This window comes from Miniopterus natalensis, chromosome 6, assembly GCF_054644295.1.
Source record: "Miniopterus natalensis isolate mMinNat1 chromosome 6, mMinNat1.hap1, whole genome shotgun sequence".
NCBI lineage: Eukaryota > Metazoa > Chordata > Mammalia > Chiroptera > Miniopteridae > Miniopterus > Miniopterus natalensis.
The window spans coordinates 2,932,467-2,952,177 of record NC_142086.1 but is presented as its reverse complement, the minus strand read 5'-3'; the positions used below and the strand labels follow the sequence as shown (position 1 = coordinate 2,952,177).

Here is a 19,711-nt window from a genome sequence, read left to right as displayed (position 1 = left end):
TCCACTCATTTGTCTCTATGGACTTTATTCTGGGTATTTCTTCTAATCTGTTTTCCAAATCTGTTATTCTCTCTTCATGTGTTTCTAATGTGTTATTAAAACACATCCATTAAGTTTTTAAGTTTTTAGTTCTAGATTATTTTTTCACATAATTATCATGGTATTTTAAAGCCCATGACTATTAATTCCAATATCTATAGCATCCATGGGTTGTCTGTTTTTCCTTATTATTATTTTTTTTTCATATTCTATGGTTACTTAATTGGTTTTTAAATTTTTTAAACCAATTTATTTAGGTATGATTGACATACAAAAAGCTGTACATATTTGATGTATACAAGTTGAGTTCAGTGAGCCTGGTTATTTATTTGTAGGTATGTATATATATATGTATATATATGAGCTAGAAATTGTATTTGCAAAATTGTGTGTAGAAATTATGAGTGCCTTAACGTAATGCTATTTTGCTCAGGATATGATTTATGTTTATTTTTGCCATTCTTTTAGGCTCCAGGATTATCTAAAACCAGTTTAATGATTGAGATGATTCAAAGCCGAGTTACAGTTTCTGTGAGAACCTGTTCTTCTAGCTTACCCTTACTCCTATGGTAGTGCCATTTGGAATCTTAACCTAGTGCAAGGAGGATTGACCTTGTTCCTCCTACTTTAGGAAGCCCTGATATCTACTCTGAGTTCTCCTAGCCTTACAGGGCATATGACTTATCAGAAGGCCTGGATTTCAAATATTTTTTGAGTGAACAATTGAGCTACTACCAGCCAGGCATTATACTACTCACTGAAACACAGATTAACCTTTGTCTAATCTGGAACAAATTTTAGAATTACAACTTCTAAATTTAAGAAGAGTTTGAATAGCCCAGCTGGCATGGCTCAGTGGTTGAGCACCGACCTATGATCCAGGAGATCCCAGTTTGATTCCTTGTCAGGGCATATGCCTGGGTTGTGGGCTCCATCCCCAGTGTAGGGTGTGCAGGAGGCAGCTGATCAATGACTCTCATCGTTGATGTTTCTATCTCTCTCTCCTTCTCCCTTCCTCTCTTTGAAAAGACACACATGTGCATGCACGCGCACACACACACACACATATATATAAGAAGAGTTTGAATATAATGATATCACTTTAAGCACTCCATATTTAAGTGGACACTCGGATGGAGTTTTCAAAATAATTGTTATAGATAACCTACAAGTGACCTCTTTTTCTGGACCTCATGCGTTTTCATTTTACTGATTCTTTCTACTATTAAAATATTCACCTTAAATGTCTTCATTTGCTATTCTTTTAATGTCAGTTATTTATTTAGCAAGCATTTTTAAACATCTGCTATATGCCAGAAACCCTCGTAGGTGTTGGGGTTATAAAATGAATGCCCTTGCCCAGCTGGCATGGCTCAGAGGTTGAGCACCAACCTATGATCCAGGAAATCGAGGTTTGATTCCCGGTCAGGGCACATGCCCAGGTTGTGGGCTTGACCCCCAGTAGGGCGCATGCAGGAAGCAGCCAATCAATGACTCTCTCATCATTGTTTCTCTCTCTTTCGCTCCCTCTCTTTTCCTCTCTTTGAAATCAATAAACACGTATTTAAAAAAAGAAAAAAGAAAACAAATTTCCTTAAGGAGCTTAGGGTCTAGTAGGGAAGTAATGAGGCTGTGCAGTAATGGCTACCTGGAAGATATCCCAGATAGGGTGCTGGGTGAAAGGACAAGTAAGGGTTGGAGAGGGGATAAATCATGATTTAGGGAATTATTTTCCAGTATGTTAGTAATATCCTAATATTTGTTTCTCTATTAGCTGGATTAAAGAGGTTTTGATACTTTTGTTTCCTTTGGCATGCATTCTGCTAAGGATTGGCAAGTATTTTTTGTTAAATGCCAGATAGGAATAGTTTAGGTTTTTAGAAGTCTAAGGGTCTGTGACAAGTTTGCTGCCATTTGAATGCAAGAGCAGCAGTGATGTTCATAGGCAGGTGAGCGTGACATGCTCCATTGAAGCTCTGCCACACACATGGGACCAAGTCCACGCATTGCTGTTCACGAGTCACAACGCAGTCTTCTTTCCCTTCCAACCAGCACAAAATTTAAAACCAGTTTTAACCTGCTTCACAGAAACAGCCAAGGGACTGTATTTGACCAGTGGGCATAGTGTGCATCTCTTGTTTTAGGCTATTTATACTTAGGGATATTTGTATATCTAAACTATAAAGGTATATACTTTATTTTTCATCACAAAAGTAACACATGCTTGGTTTAAAACTAAAGCATTTCATATCCTATACTATGGGTTGGTTCAAATTGTTAGAAATTGTTTCCCTATGTGTATATTAATTTTTATCATAAATGGGATTATATTGTATTTACCTATTGGCACTTAACTGCGCACTTAATAATTTTGCCGTTTTGAATTGATTTTGTGCTGTTGTGTTTTCAAGGTGCAAAAGGCAATTGAGGAAGAAAATTGCTGCTTTGGAACTGTTGATACCTGGTTGTTACATAAGCTCACAAAAGGTAAAGATGATCTGACAGATCTATCTCAAGTAACTGAAATTTGATAGAAATGATTTACCTAAAAATAGAAGTTTTTTCCCCCCTTCCCATAGCCCAGACATGTTTCCTTTTGGTACCCTAGTATCTACATGTTATAGTAAAGCTAAATTAATTTCAGATTTGTTGGAAGAGGAGAGTGATTTTAAAATTGTGATGAAACCTCAAATATAAGGATGAGGAACGGTCTTAATTTCAAGACTACTAAAATTTGAGTTTGGTACCCAGTCTCCCACTTTGCAACTGGGTATAACTATGGACAGTCACACTGCACATCTGCACCCCTTCCTCACCTTTAAACTGGGGACCATGATGTGACAGTGTGTATGAAAGTGCTTTTGTCAATCATGAGAGTTCATAAAGTTAAGTGGGAAATTGCCTTGGAGACTTTGCACTGGAAATATACATTTTTGAATGAATTTTCAGGCCCCCCAAATGGTCTAGGTTATAGACTAGAGACAGGTGTTTACACTACCTGATAATAAAAGATTATTTCCAATATAAATTTAGGTTCTGAATATGCCACGGATTTTTCAAATGCCAGTACAACTGGACTTTTTGACCCATATGAGGTAAAAGAGTTTTTCCTTCCTTCTTGAATCATCAATTTTTGTGTAATTTAATTTGGATTCTGATGACATATTTTTATGTTCAGATGTGTTGGAGCAGCTTCATTACTTCCCTGCTTTCGATACCACTCTCTCTCCTGCCTCCCGTGAGGGATACAAGGTAATAATGAACATTGGGCTTAGAAACCAGCAAAATTGTCCCTGAATTCATTATGAGGAAAAAGCATTTGATTTAAAACTAAAAAGTATTTGAGTTATGTGTTTGGGGTACCATTATGAACATACATTATATAACTTTTTGGCCTATGCTAAAAACAATTTGCTGAACTTTAATATTTCTAGAGCTGTAACTTACTTTTTTTAAAAAAATTTATCTTTATTGTTGAAAGTATTACAGGTGTCCCATTTTTCCCCCCAATTGACCCCTTCCACCTTGCTCCCACCCCTTCCCCAGGCCTTCACCCCGTTATTGTCTGTGTCCATGGGTTATGCATATATGCATATAACTTCTTTGGTTAATCTCTTCCCACCCTCCACCCCCCTTCCCTCTTTCCTCTGAAATATTATTGTCTGTTGCCTGCGTCAATGTCTCTGGGTCTATGTCATTTGACAGGTTCTTTTGTTTATTAGCTGCTTCTTATAGAAGACCCTTTAACATTTCCTGTAGTGCTGGTCTGGTGGTGATGAACTCCTTTAGCTTTTTCTTATTTGTGGAGCTCTTTATCTGACCTTCAGTTCTAAACGATAGCTTTGCTGGGTAGAGCAATCTTGGTTGTAGTTCCATGTTTTTCATCACTTTGAATATTTCTTGCCACTCCCTTCTGGCCTGCAAGGTTTCTATTGAGAAATCAGCTGGCAGTCGTATGGGTGCTCCCTTGTAGGTAACTAATTGCTTTTCTCTTGCTGCTTTTAAGATTCTCTCTTTGTCTTTAACCTTTGGCATTTTAATGATGATGTGTCTTGCTGTGAGCCTCTTTGGGTTCTCTTGTTCGGGACCCTCTGTGCTTCCTGGACTTGTAAGTCTATTTCTTTCCCTAGGTCGGGGAAGTTTTCTGTTATTATTTTTTCAAATAGGTTTTCAATTTCTTGCTCTCTTTCTTCTCCTTCTGGTATCCCCATAATGTGAATGTTGGGCCTCTTGAAGTTGTCCCAGGGGCTCCATATGCTGTCTTTATGTTTTTGGATTCTTTTTTCTTTTTCTCTTCTGGTTGGGTGTTTTTTGCTTCCTCATATTCCAGATTGCTGTTTTGATTCTCAGTGTCCTCTACTCTACTGTTGATTCCCTGTAAATGATTCTTCATTTCAGTTCATGTAGCCTTTCTTTCTGATAGATACTTTATTGGGTCATCAGTGGTCTCACTTGTTTTTGTAATAGTCTTACTAATATCCTTGAACATCCTTACAACCAAAATTCTGAACTCTGTATCTGTTAGTTTGCTAGGATCTATTTCATTTAGTTCCTTTTCTGGAGATTTCTTCTGTTCTTTCCTTTGTGACATGCTTCTTTGCCTCCACATTTTGGTTGCTTCCAGATGTTTGTTTCTATGTATTAGGTAGAGCTGCTGTGTCACCTGGAATTTGTAGAGTGGCTTTGTATAGTAGGTGTCCAGTGGCTCAGCCTCCCCAGTCACCTGAGCTGGGCCTTTTAGGTGCCCCCCTGTGAGGGCTTTGTGCACTGTCCTGTTGTAGTTGAGCCTTGGTTGCTGTTGGCATCACTGGGAGGAACTGACTCCCAGTCCAATTGGCTGTGAGGACCAGCTGCAACTACGACCAAAGAGCTGCTGCGCTGGAGACACCCCTATGGAGCAGGATTTACTTCAGTGGAGCTTTGGTGTTCACCAAGTCCTCCCCTTGAGTGTGTCACTCGTGGATGTCGTGGGGTTGTAATCCAGTGTGGCCGAGTCTGATCACCAGGTGCACTGTCTCTGGGGCCTCCCGGGAGGTGCAAAGTCAGCTTCTGCCATTGCCTTGCCCAGGGCCACCCAGCATGAGCTACATAGCAAACCATAGTTGGCTGCTACTTGTGCTGGGCTTGGCGTTGCCCAGGAGAGGCCCAGCTGTGAACCAATGTAGGCTCCCACTAGTGCCAGGCCTGAGGCCACTTATCAAGCCATTTGGGGCCCGCTGCTGCTTGTTTGAGAGATTTTAGGAAAGTCCTAAGCATAAGACTTGAGAGGCCACTTGCACAGAAAAGCCACTGGAAATTGTTGGATGAGCTTGCAGTTATGGAGGGCCAGGGCCTCCAGGAATCACCAGGGCAGAGCGAAAGGTGTGTCAGATTGATGGAGATTCAGGTATGGTGCCCGCCTGCTGGCTCTGTTCAGGTCCGGCTCACCAAAGGAGCCATGGCCTCCACCAGCTCTTCTGCCTGGGAGGAAGCTGCCCCTCCACCTCTCCCCCCGACTTCAGGCAGGTTCGTTCCTCCCCAAGTGTCCCAGGTCCTTTCAAGCTGCTGCCCAGCGCTGGGCTCAGAGAGAGCTTGTCTGAGGCCGTGCGGGGGCCCTTTAAGAGGAAAGCCTGGGGCTTCTGCAGCCTCTATGATCCTCAGCGACAGTCCCCGGTGGTTCTCACAGCCCGGTGTTGTGGGACTCCTCTTCCCGGCCCTGGAGCCCTGGGCTGGGGGCCTGATTAGGTCTGGGACCCCTCGCTCCTCCGGGAAACCTCCACTGCGGAGATTCCCTGCAGGGTTTACCCCATGGCACAGGTGTCGACCCGCAGCTGCGGTTTCCATGATTCAGCCCTGATCCTCCCGTGTCTTCGCCCCTCCTACCGGTCTTGGTGCTTCTTCAGTTCCCTGGTTGTAGGGCTTTGGTTCAACTAGATTTCAGGAAGCTCTGAGTGATGATTGTTCTTTATTTTAGTTGTAATTTTGATGTGGTTGCGGGAGGCGGCGGGTGCAGCTGTTACCTACGCCGCCATTTTATTTCTCTGTAACTTACTTTTAAATCAATTTTATTTGAAGCTTCAATTTTGGATCAGTGGATGAAGAGATATTTGGTGTGCCTATACCTATAATGGCCTTGGTAAGTTGAAAGTTTGAGGTTTTCTGCTTGTGTAGTATAAAGTAAATGAATATATATGAACAGTTGGGATTAGATATGAGATAGAAATGGTTCTTGCAGATTAAAATTAGAGTATCTTACTTCTTTTTAAATTAAAGTAGCTTGGATCTAGTTAGAAGTCTTGTCTGTATTCTGGGAAGAGCACTGCTGAGCTAGTCTTCTGCCTTGAAAGCACTTTATAACCTTTTCTGTCTTCTCTATGTATTGTTTTTTTAGGAAACTGTTACATTTTTAAAAATATTGTATTCTGAGTAATGTTGGTTTATATTTTGATACTCTGAGATTAAGAACAGTAAAGGGCCAATGCTTAGTTTATATTGGATACAATGTAACCGTAAACAATGATATGACAATTATAGTAAAGAAGTTGTAGTTAGGTTTTATAAATCCTTAGCCATTGTGTGCCAGTAGAGAATCTCATGGAAGAATGAAAAATCAGCTGTTACTGGTGTCTGAAGGTTCTTTCTTGGTTATACTTTCTCTCTGGATGAGTGAGTCAGGACTTGGAGAACCCCAGAGATTTACCACCTGATTGAGAGGCTGTGTAGATCCTGCCTTTGACTTCCTGTAGTGGCTTAGGCAGGAGGTGTAGACATGTCCCTAAATGGACAGTCAGCACAGTAGGTGGAGGAAACAAGGGGAGAAGGGGAAGGGGAATTTCATGCCCAGGTTACAATCCCTGTTCATCTGGAGAGGCTCAGTCTTACCCAGGGCAGGGGTAGGCTCAGGGTTGGGTTAAGGTGTGGCTGGAAGAATTCATGATTAGTAAGAAAGGGTTCTTCAGATGAGTTTTGCTCCTTAAAATATTGCTGTATGTGTATCTCCATTTAGCTCTATTAACGGAATGTTTATCAGAAATGTGTGTTTGGGAGATGTATGGTTTTGAGTTACAGCTGTTTGTAGGTAAGCACACACCTATCGCTCTTACTGAAAGAGAAATTTGTGACCTCAGTTATTTTGACTAATGAGTGAAACCACTTGTAAGATGTGAACAAAAAATCTTGAGGTTTCTTCTGCAGTTTTTACTCTCACTTTTATCTCTAAGGTTATTCCTATGATACTCAAAGTGCATGAAGGAGGTTGCCCAGTAACCATGGCTGAGGCACATTAGTTATCCCCACAGCGTGAGTCCCAGGGGGACTCTTATCCTATAGTTGTGGCTCCCTGTTCTCTCCAGAGATTTTTTTTTAAGGAAACAGAAGAAAGAGAAGACGATACTGAACATGAGAAATTGTGCAGTGAGACAGTGGGGTGCAGTGAGATGGGCCACTGCTAAGGGCCGAGCCTTCCCTTCGGATTTTGGGCAGGTGGCTGACCAGCAGGCTGCCATGTTTGGAGAGTGCTGCTTCCAGACCGGAGACGTGAAGCTGACCATGGGCACCGGGACGTTTCTGGACATCAATACTGGAAACAGCCCTCAACAGAATATTGGAGGTAAGCAATTAGAATTTATCCTTTGGTTAATAAAATACCACCTTTTTCAAATATAACTTTCATGATAGTGTTTTCCCATTTTATATTAAGGATATTCTCTAATGTACTTTATTATTCTTAGAAACAGTTAATCCCCATTTCCCTTTTATCTTTAAATTAAAAGTATGAAAAGTGAGAGATGTTATGGAGAAATTCAGATGGATTAGGGTATTTTGGTTAGCTTCCTAAAAATTTACCTATATGTTATACGTGTTTAAAACATCTTTCTAGACCTAAAATATCTTCTGTGTGTAAGAAATTATTTTTCTTTCTGTGAATTTTTCGAGGTGACAGTCTCATCTAGTGATCCCTGCACATTAATGACAGTTACTAAGAAGTTGCTCTCCCTAATGGGAGAGACCGTGGGATGTGGAAACCAAGAAATCTAGACTGTGTAGCTGTACCCAGGGTGGCTGGGCTCTTAGCTGGCCTCTGATCCCCTAACGTGGTGACTGAGAAGTGGATTCGAAGGTCTTTCCTGCCCTGGCCGGCTTGGCTCGGTGGTTAGAGCATCTGCCTGTGGACCGAAAGGTCTCAGGTTTGATTCCAGCCAAGCGCATGTACCTCCATTACAGGCTTGGCGACCAATCGATCGCTCTCTCTCACGCCCTCTCCCTCCCCTCCGCTCTCTTTGAAAAGCAGTGGGAAAAATGTCCTCAGGTGAGGATTTAAAAAAAAGAGAGGAAACCCTTTTCCTACCTTCCGTCCCCACTAAAGCTCTTCCTTTTCCCCCGACTGGGGAACGGAAGCTGGAGAATCCTGACCGTGCACGAGGTCGTTTTAGTTTAGGAGCCTCGTTTAGAAACCACAGATAAGTGGGATAGATAAGACCATTATCAAGCAGACTAATGTCATAGTCACCTTTTATCTCAATTAAAATATTGCTTCTGTGTTTCCAGAGACACTGACATGCAAAGCTATAAAAGCTAATTCATATTATATGCCAGGCATTGTGCTAAGTTCTTTTTATGTATTAACTCAGTTTATTCTCACAAGAGCTGTCTGAGGTAGCCCATTTTAGTTGAGGAAGCTGACACTAAGAGGTTAGAAACTTTAAGACCCCAGCTAGTAAAGGAGAGAAGACGGGGATTTGACCCAGGCTTTCTGACTTCGGCATTCATTTGCTGCTTTTTAATTAATCAGATTTTTCCATTGTAGATGTCTCTGCAACGAATTATCTATTTACTACATGAGTTACACTGTTTGTTTTTAAGGCTTTTATCCATTAATTGGGTGGAAGATTGGACAAGAGGTTGTATGCTTAGCTGAAGGCAATGCAGGAGACACGGGTACTGCCATAAAATGGGCCCAGCAGTTAGGTAAGTGATCCTCTACCCAGGTTCCAGGCGGACTTAAGGCAAGAGTGCCGCCGGGCTGCAGATCCGCAGGGGTGACGGATTGTTCAGATGGAGCACAAACTAAAATGGCAAGTGTTAGAAGAAAAGATGGGGTGCTGTTTTTATGATATTGGGATGGTAAAAGGCTAGGCGTTAAGGCCAGATACCATAAAGATAAAGAATAACAGATTTACGTATATAAAATATTAGAATGCGTAAGGAGAGAGTTTCCATAAAGCAGAGCTAAAAGGCACACTGGTGAGAACATTTGGTAGCACGTGTCAGAAAAGTTGATAAAGATAAAAAATGGGCAAAGGACAGAAGTATAGGTGTTTCATAAATCAAAGGATAAAAATGCTATTCAGATTCAATGATTAAAGACATACACATTTAAAAAATGATGTCACCTATCCTTATCAGAGGTTAATTAGTTTGATATGCTCAGCATTGGTGGGACTGTAGAGAAAATAATATTATTGTTTTCATTGGGATGAATGTTAACTTGCAGGGCCTTTCGGGAGGATCATCGGGCAATATGATTGAGTGCAGACCCTTTGCCCACAGTTCGATTTTTTGTTTCCTAAAGAAATAATCCAACAGGTGTGCAGATGTATGCATACTGGGTGTCCAGTGCGGCAATAGGAAATAAGTATCTGATAATAAAGCATTAGATAAGTAAATATCAGTATATCGGTATAGTAGAGCATTGTCCAGTCACAAATAACAGTATAGTTGCATATCTTATTGACCTGGGATATTGTCTATTAGACTGTAAAGGGGATGGTGCAGTTGTCTGTGTAAATATTTTTTGCTTATTTAAAACGCTTTATTGAGATATAATTCACATCCCATCTAACTCACCTATTTAAAGTTTACAATCAATTTTTTTAGTATTTTCACACTTTTGTGCAACCATTACCACAATCTCATTTTAGAACATTTTTGTTCCCCCTGAAATAAACCCCCATGCCCCTCGGTGGTGACTCCCTGTTCCACCTTCATTCCTGAGCTACCTTAAGCTACTTTGTGTCTGTAGATTTGCCTGTTCTGGACATTTCATGTGGTGGAAATCCCGTAACGTGAGGCCTTGTGCAGCTGGTCTCTTTCAGCGTAATCTTTTCAAGCCTCACCCAGGTTACAGCAGGTTCATTTTTTATTGCTGAATAATATTCCATTGTGTGAATGTATCACAATTTATTTATCAGCTGGTGCACATTTGGGTTGTTTCCTCCTTTTGTCTACTGTGAATAATGAGCGGCCTGTGTGCTACATAACGTATTTTGTGCACAAGGTGTGAAATGTTATATACCAAGGTGTTAGCACTGGTTATCTCAGATGATTAAATTATGGAGCAGGCTCTGACTCTCTACTTTCCTTTTTTCAACTAAGCTGATGTTTAAAGACAAAGAAAATTCTGTTGGCAGAAAACATATCCCCTAGGAGGGCAATGCCAACCCATTTTTTCATTTCTCTCTCTTTGTCTACAAGCCGTCACCTACTGTTCTTACAATCTTTTGTGCATGTACTTTAGATAACTGCACGTTGTGGGAACTGTAGGTCGCATATGCCTTCTCTTTAAGGTACACCTTTTCATTTTATTCCTTTCCAGAAGGTGCAGAGGGAAAGCTGAATAATTTCACATTGGTCATTAAGCAAAAAACACCCTCGGGTTGCATAGGACATCATGCGCGTGCGTCAGTGGGAATCGCTTTCCCTGCGCATCCGAGCTGCGGCTCACCGATGGTGATTCTCCAGCGGTGACCACTTTTCTGGGAGATGGAGCTCCAAGGCCCTGACCCATCCAAGTGATGTGGTTTCTGGTGGAGGCACAATGCCCTTCTGAGGGCCAGTCTGTCTCTGGCAGGAAAACACAACGGTTGGTCTAGCTAGAGGGACAGAGAATTACTTTAAAATATCAATGATAGGCATAGCTAAACGTTACTGGCATGTGTCTTTCTGAAATACAAAAAGCCAACACTGATTTGAATATGTCTCTTTCTGTTCTGAGAATTCACTTTAATGGGTGTATTGCAAAACAACTGCATTACATTCCGGAGAAGCACAGGATGGGGAGCTTCAGTAACCCTGCCATGACCTTGAAGACGTGCCGTGTGAGCCTTTACGTGCTTGTGTGACATGCTGGGCTTGTTCCACCCTCGGTGGTGGCTTCCTTCTGCGTCTTTGCTGGGCGGTACAACTCTGGCTCAGGCGTAAAAGCTGCTTCAAAACCGGAAAAAGGTTACTTTCTTCATATTTCCATACAGGCTGCTTCCCTCGCACCCTCTTCCCGTTAGGGTCCAGTGGTAACTGCCCCACTTGGGTCCCTGCATGATCATCTTTTTTCTTTTTAATTTGGTCCATTTCTGCTCCCTTTCACTCTTTGTTCTATTTTGCTATCACAATCTTATAAATATATATATTTAAATATATCTTTATTGATCTCAGAGAGAGGAATGGAGAGGGAAAGAGAGAGAGAAACATTAATGATGAGAGTCACTGACCGGCTGCCACCTGCACGCCCCCGACTGGGGACAAGCCCACAACGCGGGCATGTGCCCTGCCCAGGAATCGAACCTCAATCTCCTGTACCCTAGGTCGACGCTCAACCACTGAGCCACATCCAGCCAGGACATCTTATAAATATTTTTATGTCTTCCAGCTTTTATCCAGTTAACAAGTGATTGAGTGCTCCTGTGCCTGGAGCTTACTTTCCAGGACAACTGCATTACCCTGCCCTCATGGAGGTTACAGTCTAGCAGGAAACACATATTAAATGAACAATTGGAAAAAAACAAAACAAAACAGAAACCATCAGTGTTAAGTACCAGGAAAAACAAGTGTTTATGGGATGAATGATGTCTTTCTACAGAGAGGGCTTTTTCTAACTGATGAATCAGAAGGTTTCTTTCTTTTTTCTTTTTCCCCTTTTATTGAATTTATTGGGGTGACACTGGCTGACAAAATTATAGAGATTTCAGGCACACAGTTCTACAACACATCACCTGTACACTGTATTGTGTATTCACCACCCCAAGTCAAGTCTCCGTGTATCACCATTTATCCCCCCTTTCCCTCCTCCACCATCCCCCAGCAGTCACTGCACTGTTGCCCTGTCCATGAGGTTTTTTCTTCTTTTTTCCTCTTTGCTCAATTCCTCCCCCCTCCCCCCCACACAGTCCCACCCCACCCAGATAGCTGTCAGCCTGCTCTTTATCTATGAGTCTCTATTTTGCTTGTTAGTTCATTTTGTTCATTAGATTCCACATATTAGTGAAATCATTTGGCAGTTGTCTTTCTCTGCCTGGCTAATTTCACTTGGCATAGTACTCTCCAGTTCCATCCATGCTGTCGCAAAAGGTGAGAGATCCTTCCTTTTTACAGCTGCGTAGTATTCCATGGTGTGACCGTCCCACAGCTTTTATCCAAACATCTACTGATGGGCACTTGGGCTGTTTCCAGATCTTAGCTATTGTAGATTGCACTGTTATGAACATAAGGGTGCATATATTCTTTCAAATTACTGTTTTGGGTTTCTTTGGATAAATTCCCAGAAGTGGAATTGCTGGATTAAGACAGCTCCATTTTTAATTTTTTGAGGAACCTCCATACTGCTTTCCACAGTGGCTGCCCCAGTCGGCATTCCCACCAGCAGTGTACTAGGTGCCCCTTTCCCCACACCCTCGCCAGCATGTGTCATTCATTGATTTGTTGATGGGCCATTCTCCCAGGTGTGAGGTGATACCTCATTGTGGTTTTAATTTGTATCCCTCTGATGATTAGTGAAGTTGAGCATTTTTTCATGTGTCTCTTGGCATCTGTATGTCCTCTTTGGAGAAGTTTGTATTCAGGTCCTTTGCTCATTTTTTAAATTGGATTGTTTGTATTTTTGGTGTTGAGTTTTAAAAGTTATTTATAAATATTGGATATCAACCCCTTATAGATGTATCGGTGAATATGTTCTCCCATTCAGTGGGTTGTCATTTCATTTTGTTGATGGTTTCTTTTGCTGTGCAGAAACTTTTTAGTTTGATGAAGTCCTATTTGTTTATTTTTTCTTTTATGTCCCTTGCCTGAGGAGACATATCAGAAAAAAATATTGCTACGAGAAATGTCCACGATTTTATTGCCTGTGTTTTCTTCTAGGATTTTTATGGTTTCAAGTCTAATATTTAAGTTTTTTAACTCTTTTGAATTTATTCTTGTGTATTGTGTAAGGAAGTAGTCTGGTTTCTTAAACACATATCTGTCCAATATTCCCAACATTACCATTTATTGAACAGATTGTCTTTACCCCATTGTATGTTTTTGCCTCCTTTGTCAAATATTAATCGATGTGGGTTTATTTCTGGGCTCTCTGTCCTGTTCCATTGATCTATATGTCTGTTTTTATGCCAGTATCAGGCTGTTTTAATTACTATGGCTTTGTAGTATAGTTTGATACCAGGTAGGGAGATTTCTCCAACTTTGTCCTTCATTTCCAAGATTGCTGTGTCTATTATGGGTCTTTTGTGGTTCCATATAAATTTTTGGAATATTTGTTCTAGTTCTGTGAAATACGCCATTGGTATCTTGATAGGAACTGTGTTGAATCTGTAGAGTGCTTTGGGTCGTGTGGACATTTTAATGATGTTAATTCTTCCTGTCCATGAACATGGTATGTTCTTCCACTTGTTTGTATCTTCTTCAGTTTCTTTCTTTAGTGTCTTACAATTTTCTGAGAACAGGTCTTTTATATTTTGAGTTAAATTCATTTCTAGGTTTTTGGGTGTTTTTTTTGTGTGTGTTTTTTGTTTGTTTGTTTTTGTTTGTTTGGTTACAGTTGTAAATGGGATTGTTTTTTTAGTTTCCCTTTCTGATCGTGCATTATTGGTGTACAGAAATGCAATTGATTTCTGAATGTTTATCCTGCTACTTTACTGAATTCATTGATCAGTTCTAGTAGGTTTTTGGTGGACTCTTTAGGGTTCTCTACATACAGCATCATGTCATCTTGAAATAATTACAGTTTTACTTCTTTCTTTCCAATTTGGAGCCTTTTATTTCTTCTTCCTGTCTGATTGCTGTGCTAGGACTTCCAAGACTATATTGAACGTGAGTGGTGAGAGTGGACACCCCTGTCTTGTTCCTGATCTTAAGGGGAACACTTGTTGTTTTTGCCCATTGAGTATGATGCTGACTGTGGGTTTGTCATATATGGCCCTTATTACATTAAGATATGTTTCCTCTATTCCCACTTTGCTGAGAGTTTTTATTATAAAAAGTGGGTGTTCGATTTTATGAAATGCTTTTTCTGCATCTATTGATATGATCATGTGGTTTTTATACTTCATTTTGTCTGTGTGGTGTATCAAGTTTATTGTTTTGGGGATATTGTACCAACCTTGCAGCCCCAGAATAAATCCCACTTGGTCATGGTGTATGATCTTTTTAATGTATTGCTGGATTTTGTTTGCTAATATTTTGTTGAGGATTTTAGCATCTATGTTCATCAGGGATATTAGCCTATAATTTTCTTTCTTTGCCATGTTTTTATCTGGTTTTGGAATTAGGAGAATCCTGGCCTCTTCCCTCCTCATTAATTTTTTGGAATAGTTTGAGGATAGGTGTTAGTTCTTCCTTGAATGTTTGGTAAAATTCACCTCTCAACCCATCCATCCAGGTTTTTTAAATTACTGCTTCAGTTTCACTGATTGTAAACTGTGTATTCAGATTCTCTGATTCTTCCTGATTCAGTTTTGGGGGATTTTATGTTTCTAGGAATTTATCCATTTCATCCAGATTGTCCAAGTTGTTACTTCTCCTCTTTCATTCCTGGTTTTATTTATTTGTATCCACTCTCTTTTTTACTTGATAAGTCTGGTCAGAGGTTTGTCATTATTGTTTATTTTTTCAAAGAACCAACTCTTGGTTTTATTTATCTTTTGTAATTTTTTTAGACTCTATGTCATTTATTTCAGCACTGATCTTTATTATTTCCTTCCTTCTAATCACTCTGGGCTTTGTTGTTCTTTTTTAGTTCCTTTATGTGTGAAGTTAGGTTGTTTATTTGAGATTTTCCTTATTTCTTGGGAAAGGCCTATAATGCTAAGAATTTCCCTCTTAAGACGCTTTTGTTGTGTCTCATAGATTTTGGGTGGTTCTCATTTTCATTTGTTTCAAGGCACCCTCTTTTATTATTATTTTAAAAATATATTTTCATTGATATCAGAAAGAGGAGGGGAGAGGGAGAAAGAGATAGAAACATCAAGGATGAGAGTCATTCATCAGCTGCCTCCTGCATGCCCCCTGCTGGGGATCGAGCCTGAAACCTTGGGAATGTGCCCTGAGTGGGCAGATCTCCTGGATCCTAGGTCGATGCTCAACCATTGAGCTATGCCTGCCGGCCTCCTTTTATTTCTTCGTGATCTCATTGTTAACCCATTCATTGTTTAGTAGCGTGTTACTTAGTCTCCATGTCTTTGTGTGTTTTTCAGTTTTCTTCTTGTAATCAATTTCTAGTTTCATAGCATTAGGATCAGAGAAGATGCTTGATGTGATTTCAGTCTTCTTAAATTTATTGAGACTTGTTTTGTTTCCTAATATATGATCTATTCTAGAAAATGTTCCATGTGCACTTGAAAAGAATGTATATTCTGCTGCTTTGGTGTGGAATGCTCTGAAGATATCAATTAAATCCATCTGGTCTAGTGTGTCATTAAGGCCGCTGTTTCCTTGTTGGTTTTCTGTCTGGAAGATCTATCCATTGATGTCAGTAGGGTGTTAAAATCCCCTACTGTGACTGCATTACTGTCTGTCTCTCCCTTTGTGTCCATCAAGGTTTACTTTACATACTTAGGTGCTTCTATGTTGGGTGCATAAATGTTTACTATAGGCTTGGTTTTAATGTCTGTTTTGTCAGATATAAATATTGCTACCCCAGCTTTTTTTCTGTCCATTTGCATGAAATATCTTTTTCCATCCCTTTACTTTTAGTCTGTGTATCTTTCATTCTGAGGTGGGTCTCTTGTAGACAGCATATACATGAGTCTTGTTTTCTTATCCATTCAGCTATGCTATGTCTTTTGATTGGAGCATTTAAGCCATTTACATTTAAAGTGATTTTTGATAGGTACATATTTATTGCCATTTAATTATTTAACTATGTTCCTCTATTTTGTTGTTGTACTTTATTGTTATTATCATTAAAGTAGACTTTTAAACATTTTTTATAATATTGGTTTGGTGGTAACAAACTCCTTTAGTTTTTTCTTGTGTGGGAAGCTCTTTATTTCTCCTTCAATATTAAATGATAACTGCTGGATAAAGTAGTCTTTGGTCGTAGGTCCATGCTTTTCATCACTTTGAATATTTCATGCCAGTCTGTTCTGGCCTGAAATGTTTCTGATAAGAAATAAACTGACAGTCTTATGGGAGCTCCCTTGTAGGTAACTGTCCTTCTCTCTGGCTTGTAAGATTCATTCTTTGCCATTTTAATTATGATGTGACTTGGTGTGGGCCTCTTTGGGTTCATCTTGTTTGGGATTCTTTGAGCTTCCTGGACCTGTATGTCTTTTTCCTTCACCAGGTTAGGAAAGTTTTCAGTCATTATTTCTTGAAATAGGTTCTTGATCCCTTGCTCGCTCTCATCTCTTTCTGGTACCCCTTTGATGCACGTTGTTATGCTTCATGTTGTCCCAAAGGTCCCTAAAACTATCTGTATTTTTTAAAATTCTTTTTTCTTTTTACTGCTCTGGCTGGGTATTTTTTCTACCTTGTCTCCAAATCACTGATTCAGTCTTCTGCTCTCTCCAGCCTTCTGTATTCCCTCCAGTATAGTCTTCATTTTAGATATGGCATTCTTCATTTCTATCTGGTCCTTTTTTATGGTTTCTATGCCCCTTTTCATGCTGTTAAGCACCCTTATAACCGTTACTTTGAACTCTGTATTTGATAAATTACTTGACTCCATTTTTTTAAGCTATTTTTCTGGAGATTTCTTCTTTCTTTCATTTGGGGCCTTTTTTTTGTCTCCACATTTTGGCTACCTCTTTGTGTTTGTGTCTATATATTGGGTAGATCTGCTATGACTCCCTGTCTTTGTGAGGTGACATTATCTATTAGGTGTCCTGTGGGTCCCAGTGGTTCAGTCTCCTTGATCACCTGAGCTGGGTGCTCCAGGAATGACCCTTGTGTGAGTTATGTGGGCCCTCCTGTTGTAATTCTGAGTTTTTATTGCTTTTGGCCCATTCATGCATAGGGTTGACCATCAGGCTGGCTGAATGTGAGGCTTAACCCCCACCAAGGTGTGCAATCTGCTGTGCAGGTGCTCTTCACACAAGCCAGAATTTTCCTCAGCAGCGTTTGGTGCCTGCCGAGATCTTCCTTTGGGTATGCTTCCTTTGGAAGCTTATTGGATCCTGCCCTGTTGTTGTCTGGATCTGGACTCTGGTTGCTTTGGCTCTGGGCCTCTTGAGGTAGACTCTGATGTAGGCCAATGTGAGATGCTGACTGGCCCTCAGCAACCTGTTTGGAGCTACAAGTTACCCACAGTTTGTGACTGCCTCTTCTGGGCCTGGGTGTGCATGGGAAGGACCATGGTGTGCACCAAGGCCAGATTTTATTAGCATCGGGTCCAGAGGCAGGTCAGCAAAAGTCCTATGACACCCCAAGATCTGCTTCTGCCTGCCTCTGCCTGCTGGCTGCCTATTAGGCTCAGTCACTGAAAGAGCCTGTGGCTGTACTCCTCAGCAGGGCATAAGCTCTGCAGGGTGGGTCAAGAGGGAGTACAGAGGCTGGGGCCATTGCCTTCCCCTAGGCTTATGCCTCCGGGAGGGGAGTGCTACACCCAAGAAAGATGGCATCTGTAGTATGGGAGAATGACTTGGCACAGGGATCCTCGCGGCTTTCCCTTCAGCTTTGTCCCCAGAGCCACAAACCCTAGACTTGGAGTATCAGAAAGTTTCTTTAAAGAAATTATGTTTGAGCTGAGCTCTGAAGGAATAAGAGTGGGGAGGTGGAGGAGGCAATTGCTCAAGGAGTGGTTCAAGCAGAGAGGACTGGCAAGGAAGGCCATTGCATGACCTATGCAAGGCAATGAAGGAATGCCCTGTTTCTTTTCTATAGTTGAGGGAGTTCCCATCTCTTATGTCCTCTAGTAACATGTGTCAAGGGACATCTTTCCCCTAGCATTGCCACTTTGAATTGCTACGTGTCACACCTGCTTTCAGGCAATCCCTGTACGACTTCCAGTACACATTTAAAATTACCCAGGACTCTTGTTTACCTGAAATAAAGAAAACTGGTTCATTCTCTATGGATATCTTCCCAAGAGAGGTACAGGATCCCTCATTAGAGGAGATGAGATAAACATTCTCTGAAATATGGACTAATTCTAGGTGGTGGTGAGTAGTTACGTGTTACTACTAGTGAATAGGGCCTTTGTCCCTGGCCCTGTCTCCCTCTTGCTTCCTGTTGGGATGACAAACAGTAAGATGAGGAAGGCTCACTGTTGAATGAAGCTTTGAGTTCTCAAGTAGACTGTGCAGACCTGAGTGTTATTGGTGAAAATGCTATAGGCTGGTAAGGACCCTCTCCATGTTCTCTACATAGCTCGCCTTCTGAACCAAAAGAAAACCCATTCAGAATGTGCAGAAGGAGCTGGCCCAGCCCACCCCTGGGAGAGCCTGGTAATTATGAACTTCACTCCTGGTTGGTCTAAACTGTTCCTTTCTAGGCTGAGGGGAGAGGTCTAATTTTTCTCATACTTCCAGAAACCCAAGAGCCATGGGTGTTCACTCTCTTACCTCTCTCTTACTGCCTGCCAGCCCCATAAGCCTGACCTGAAAGAGAACACAACTATTTAAGAGCCAGTAGCACCCTGGAGAGGGTAAGCACCACAGGTGGCTCCTACAGCAGCAGATGTAATGGAAGAAGCAAAGTAACATCAATGTGTTGCTTATCATGTATCAGGCACAGGTGTAACTATTATGAGGAAAGAGAAAAAGACACCTGTTTTTAGAGAGCTTGCAGCCCCTGGGAAAGCGAGTGTGTTCGCTTCCTTATTGTCTTATAGTTGTGGACCTACAGTTTTAGTCTGACCAGGCTAAAGTCAAGGTGTGGGCAGGGCTGCATTTCTGTCTAGGGAGTTTAGAAGAGAGGCCATTTACTTGTCTCTTCTGGCTTCTAGAAGCAGCTGCTGCCTAGCCTGGCTCATGGTGCCCTGCTCAGTCTTTAAAGCCAGAAAGGCCACTTTACTGACCCTTCTGTCATCACATCTTCCTCTCATCTTACTCATTGCGGCCAGGAAAGGTTATGTGTGTGTGTTTACAGCCAGGAAGGGTACAGCCAGGAAAGGGTGTGTGTGTGTGTGTGTGTACAGCCAGGAAAGGTTGTGTGTGTGTGCTTTTTTTAAGGGCTCGTGTGATAGATTGGGCCTGCTCAGATAATTCAGGAAACTCCCCATTTCAAGGTCCTTAACATATCTTCAAAATCTCTCTGGGGATGTGGATGTGGGCACGCTCAGGTGTCATTTTTCTGACAGATAAAAGGGAATGCGTACAACCATAGTCAATGTTATGAGATGTTCTGATAAAGAATCACGGGGGTTTAGAAGAGAGGCCACTTTGAACTGAAACAGGGAGCAGAGAAGGCAGGGGGAGGAAAGGACCCATCAATTCAGTTAACCATTTTTGACCATAAAGCTTTTTTAAAAAATCCTTACCCAAGGACG

The 19,711-nt window shown here is 41.2% G+C and overlaps 1 protein-coding gene across 6 annotated transcripts in view; it reads left to right on the top strand.

Moving 5' to 3' along the window:
- GK5 (glycerol kinase 5) overlaps window positions 1-19,711 on the top strand; it is an 85,660-nt gene that overhangs the window by 48,305 nt on the left and 17,644 nt on the right. For 5 of the 6 annotated variants that reach the window (XM_087818050.1, XM_016214106.2, XM_016214105.2 and 2 more), the window contains exons 6-11: window positions 2,451-2,526; window positions 3,073-3,134; window positions 3,218-3,291; window positions 6,094-6,154; window positions 7,501-7,627; window positions 8,881-8,985. In XM_087818050.1, the coding sequence (XP_087674176.1) occupies window positions 2,451-2,526; window positions 3,073-3,134; window positions 3,218-3,291; window positions 6,094-6,154; window positions 7,501-7,627; window positions 8,881-8,985 (505 nt within the window). The remainder of the gene's footprint in view (window positions 1-2,450; window positions 2,527-3,072; window positions 3,135-3,217; window positions 3,292-6,093; window positions 6,155-7,500; window positions 7,628-8,880; window positions 8,986-19,711) is intronic. The other variant, XM_016214110.2, reaches the window with a different exon arrangement.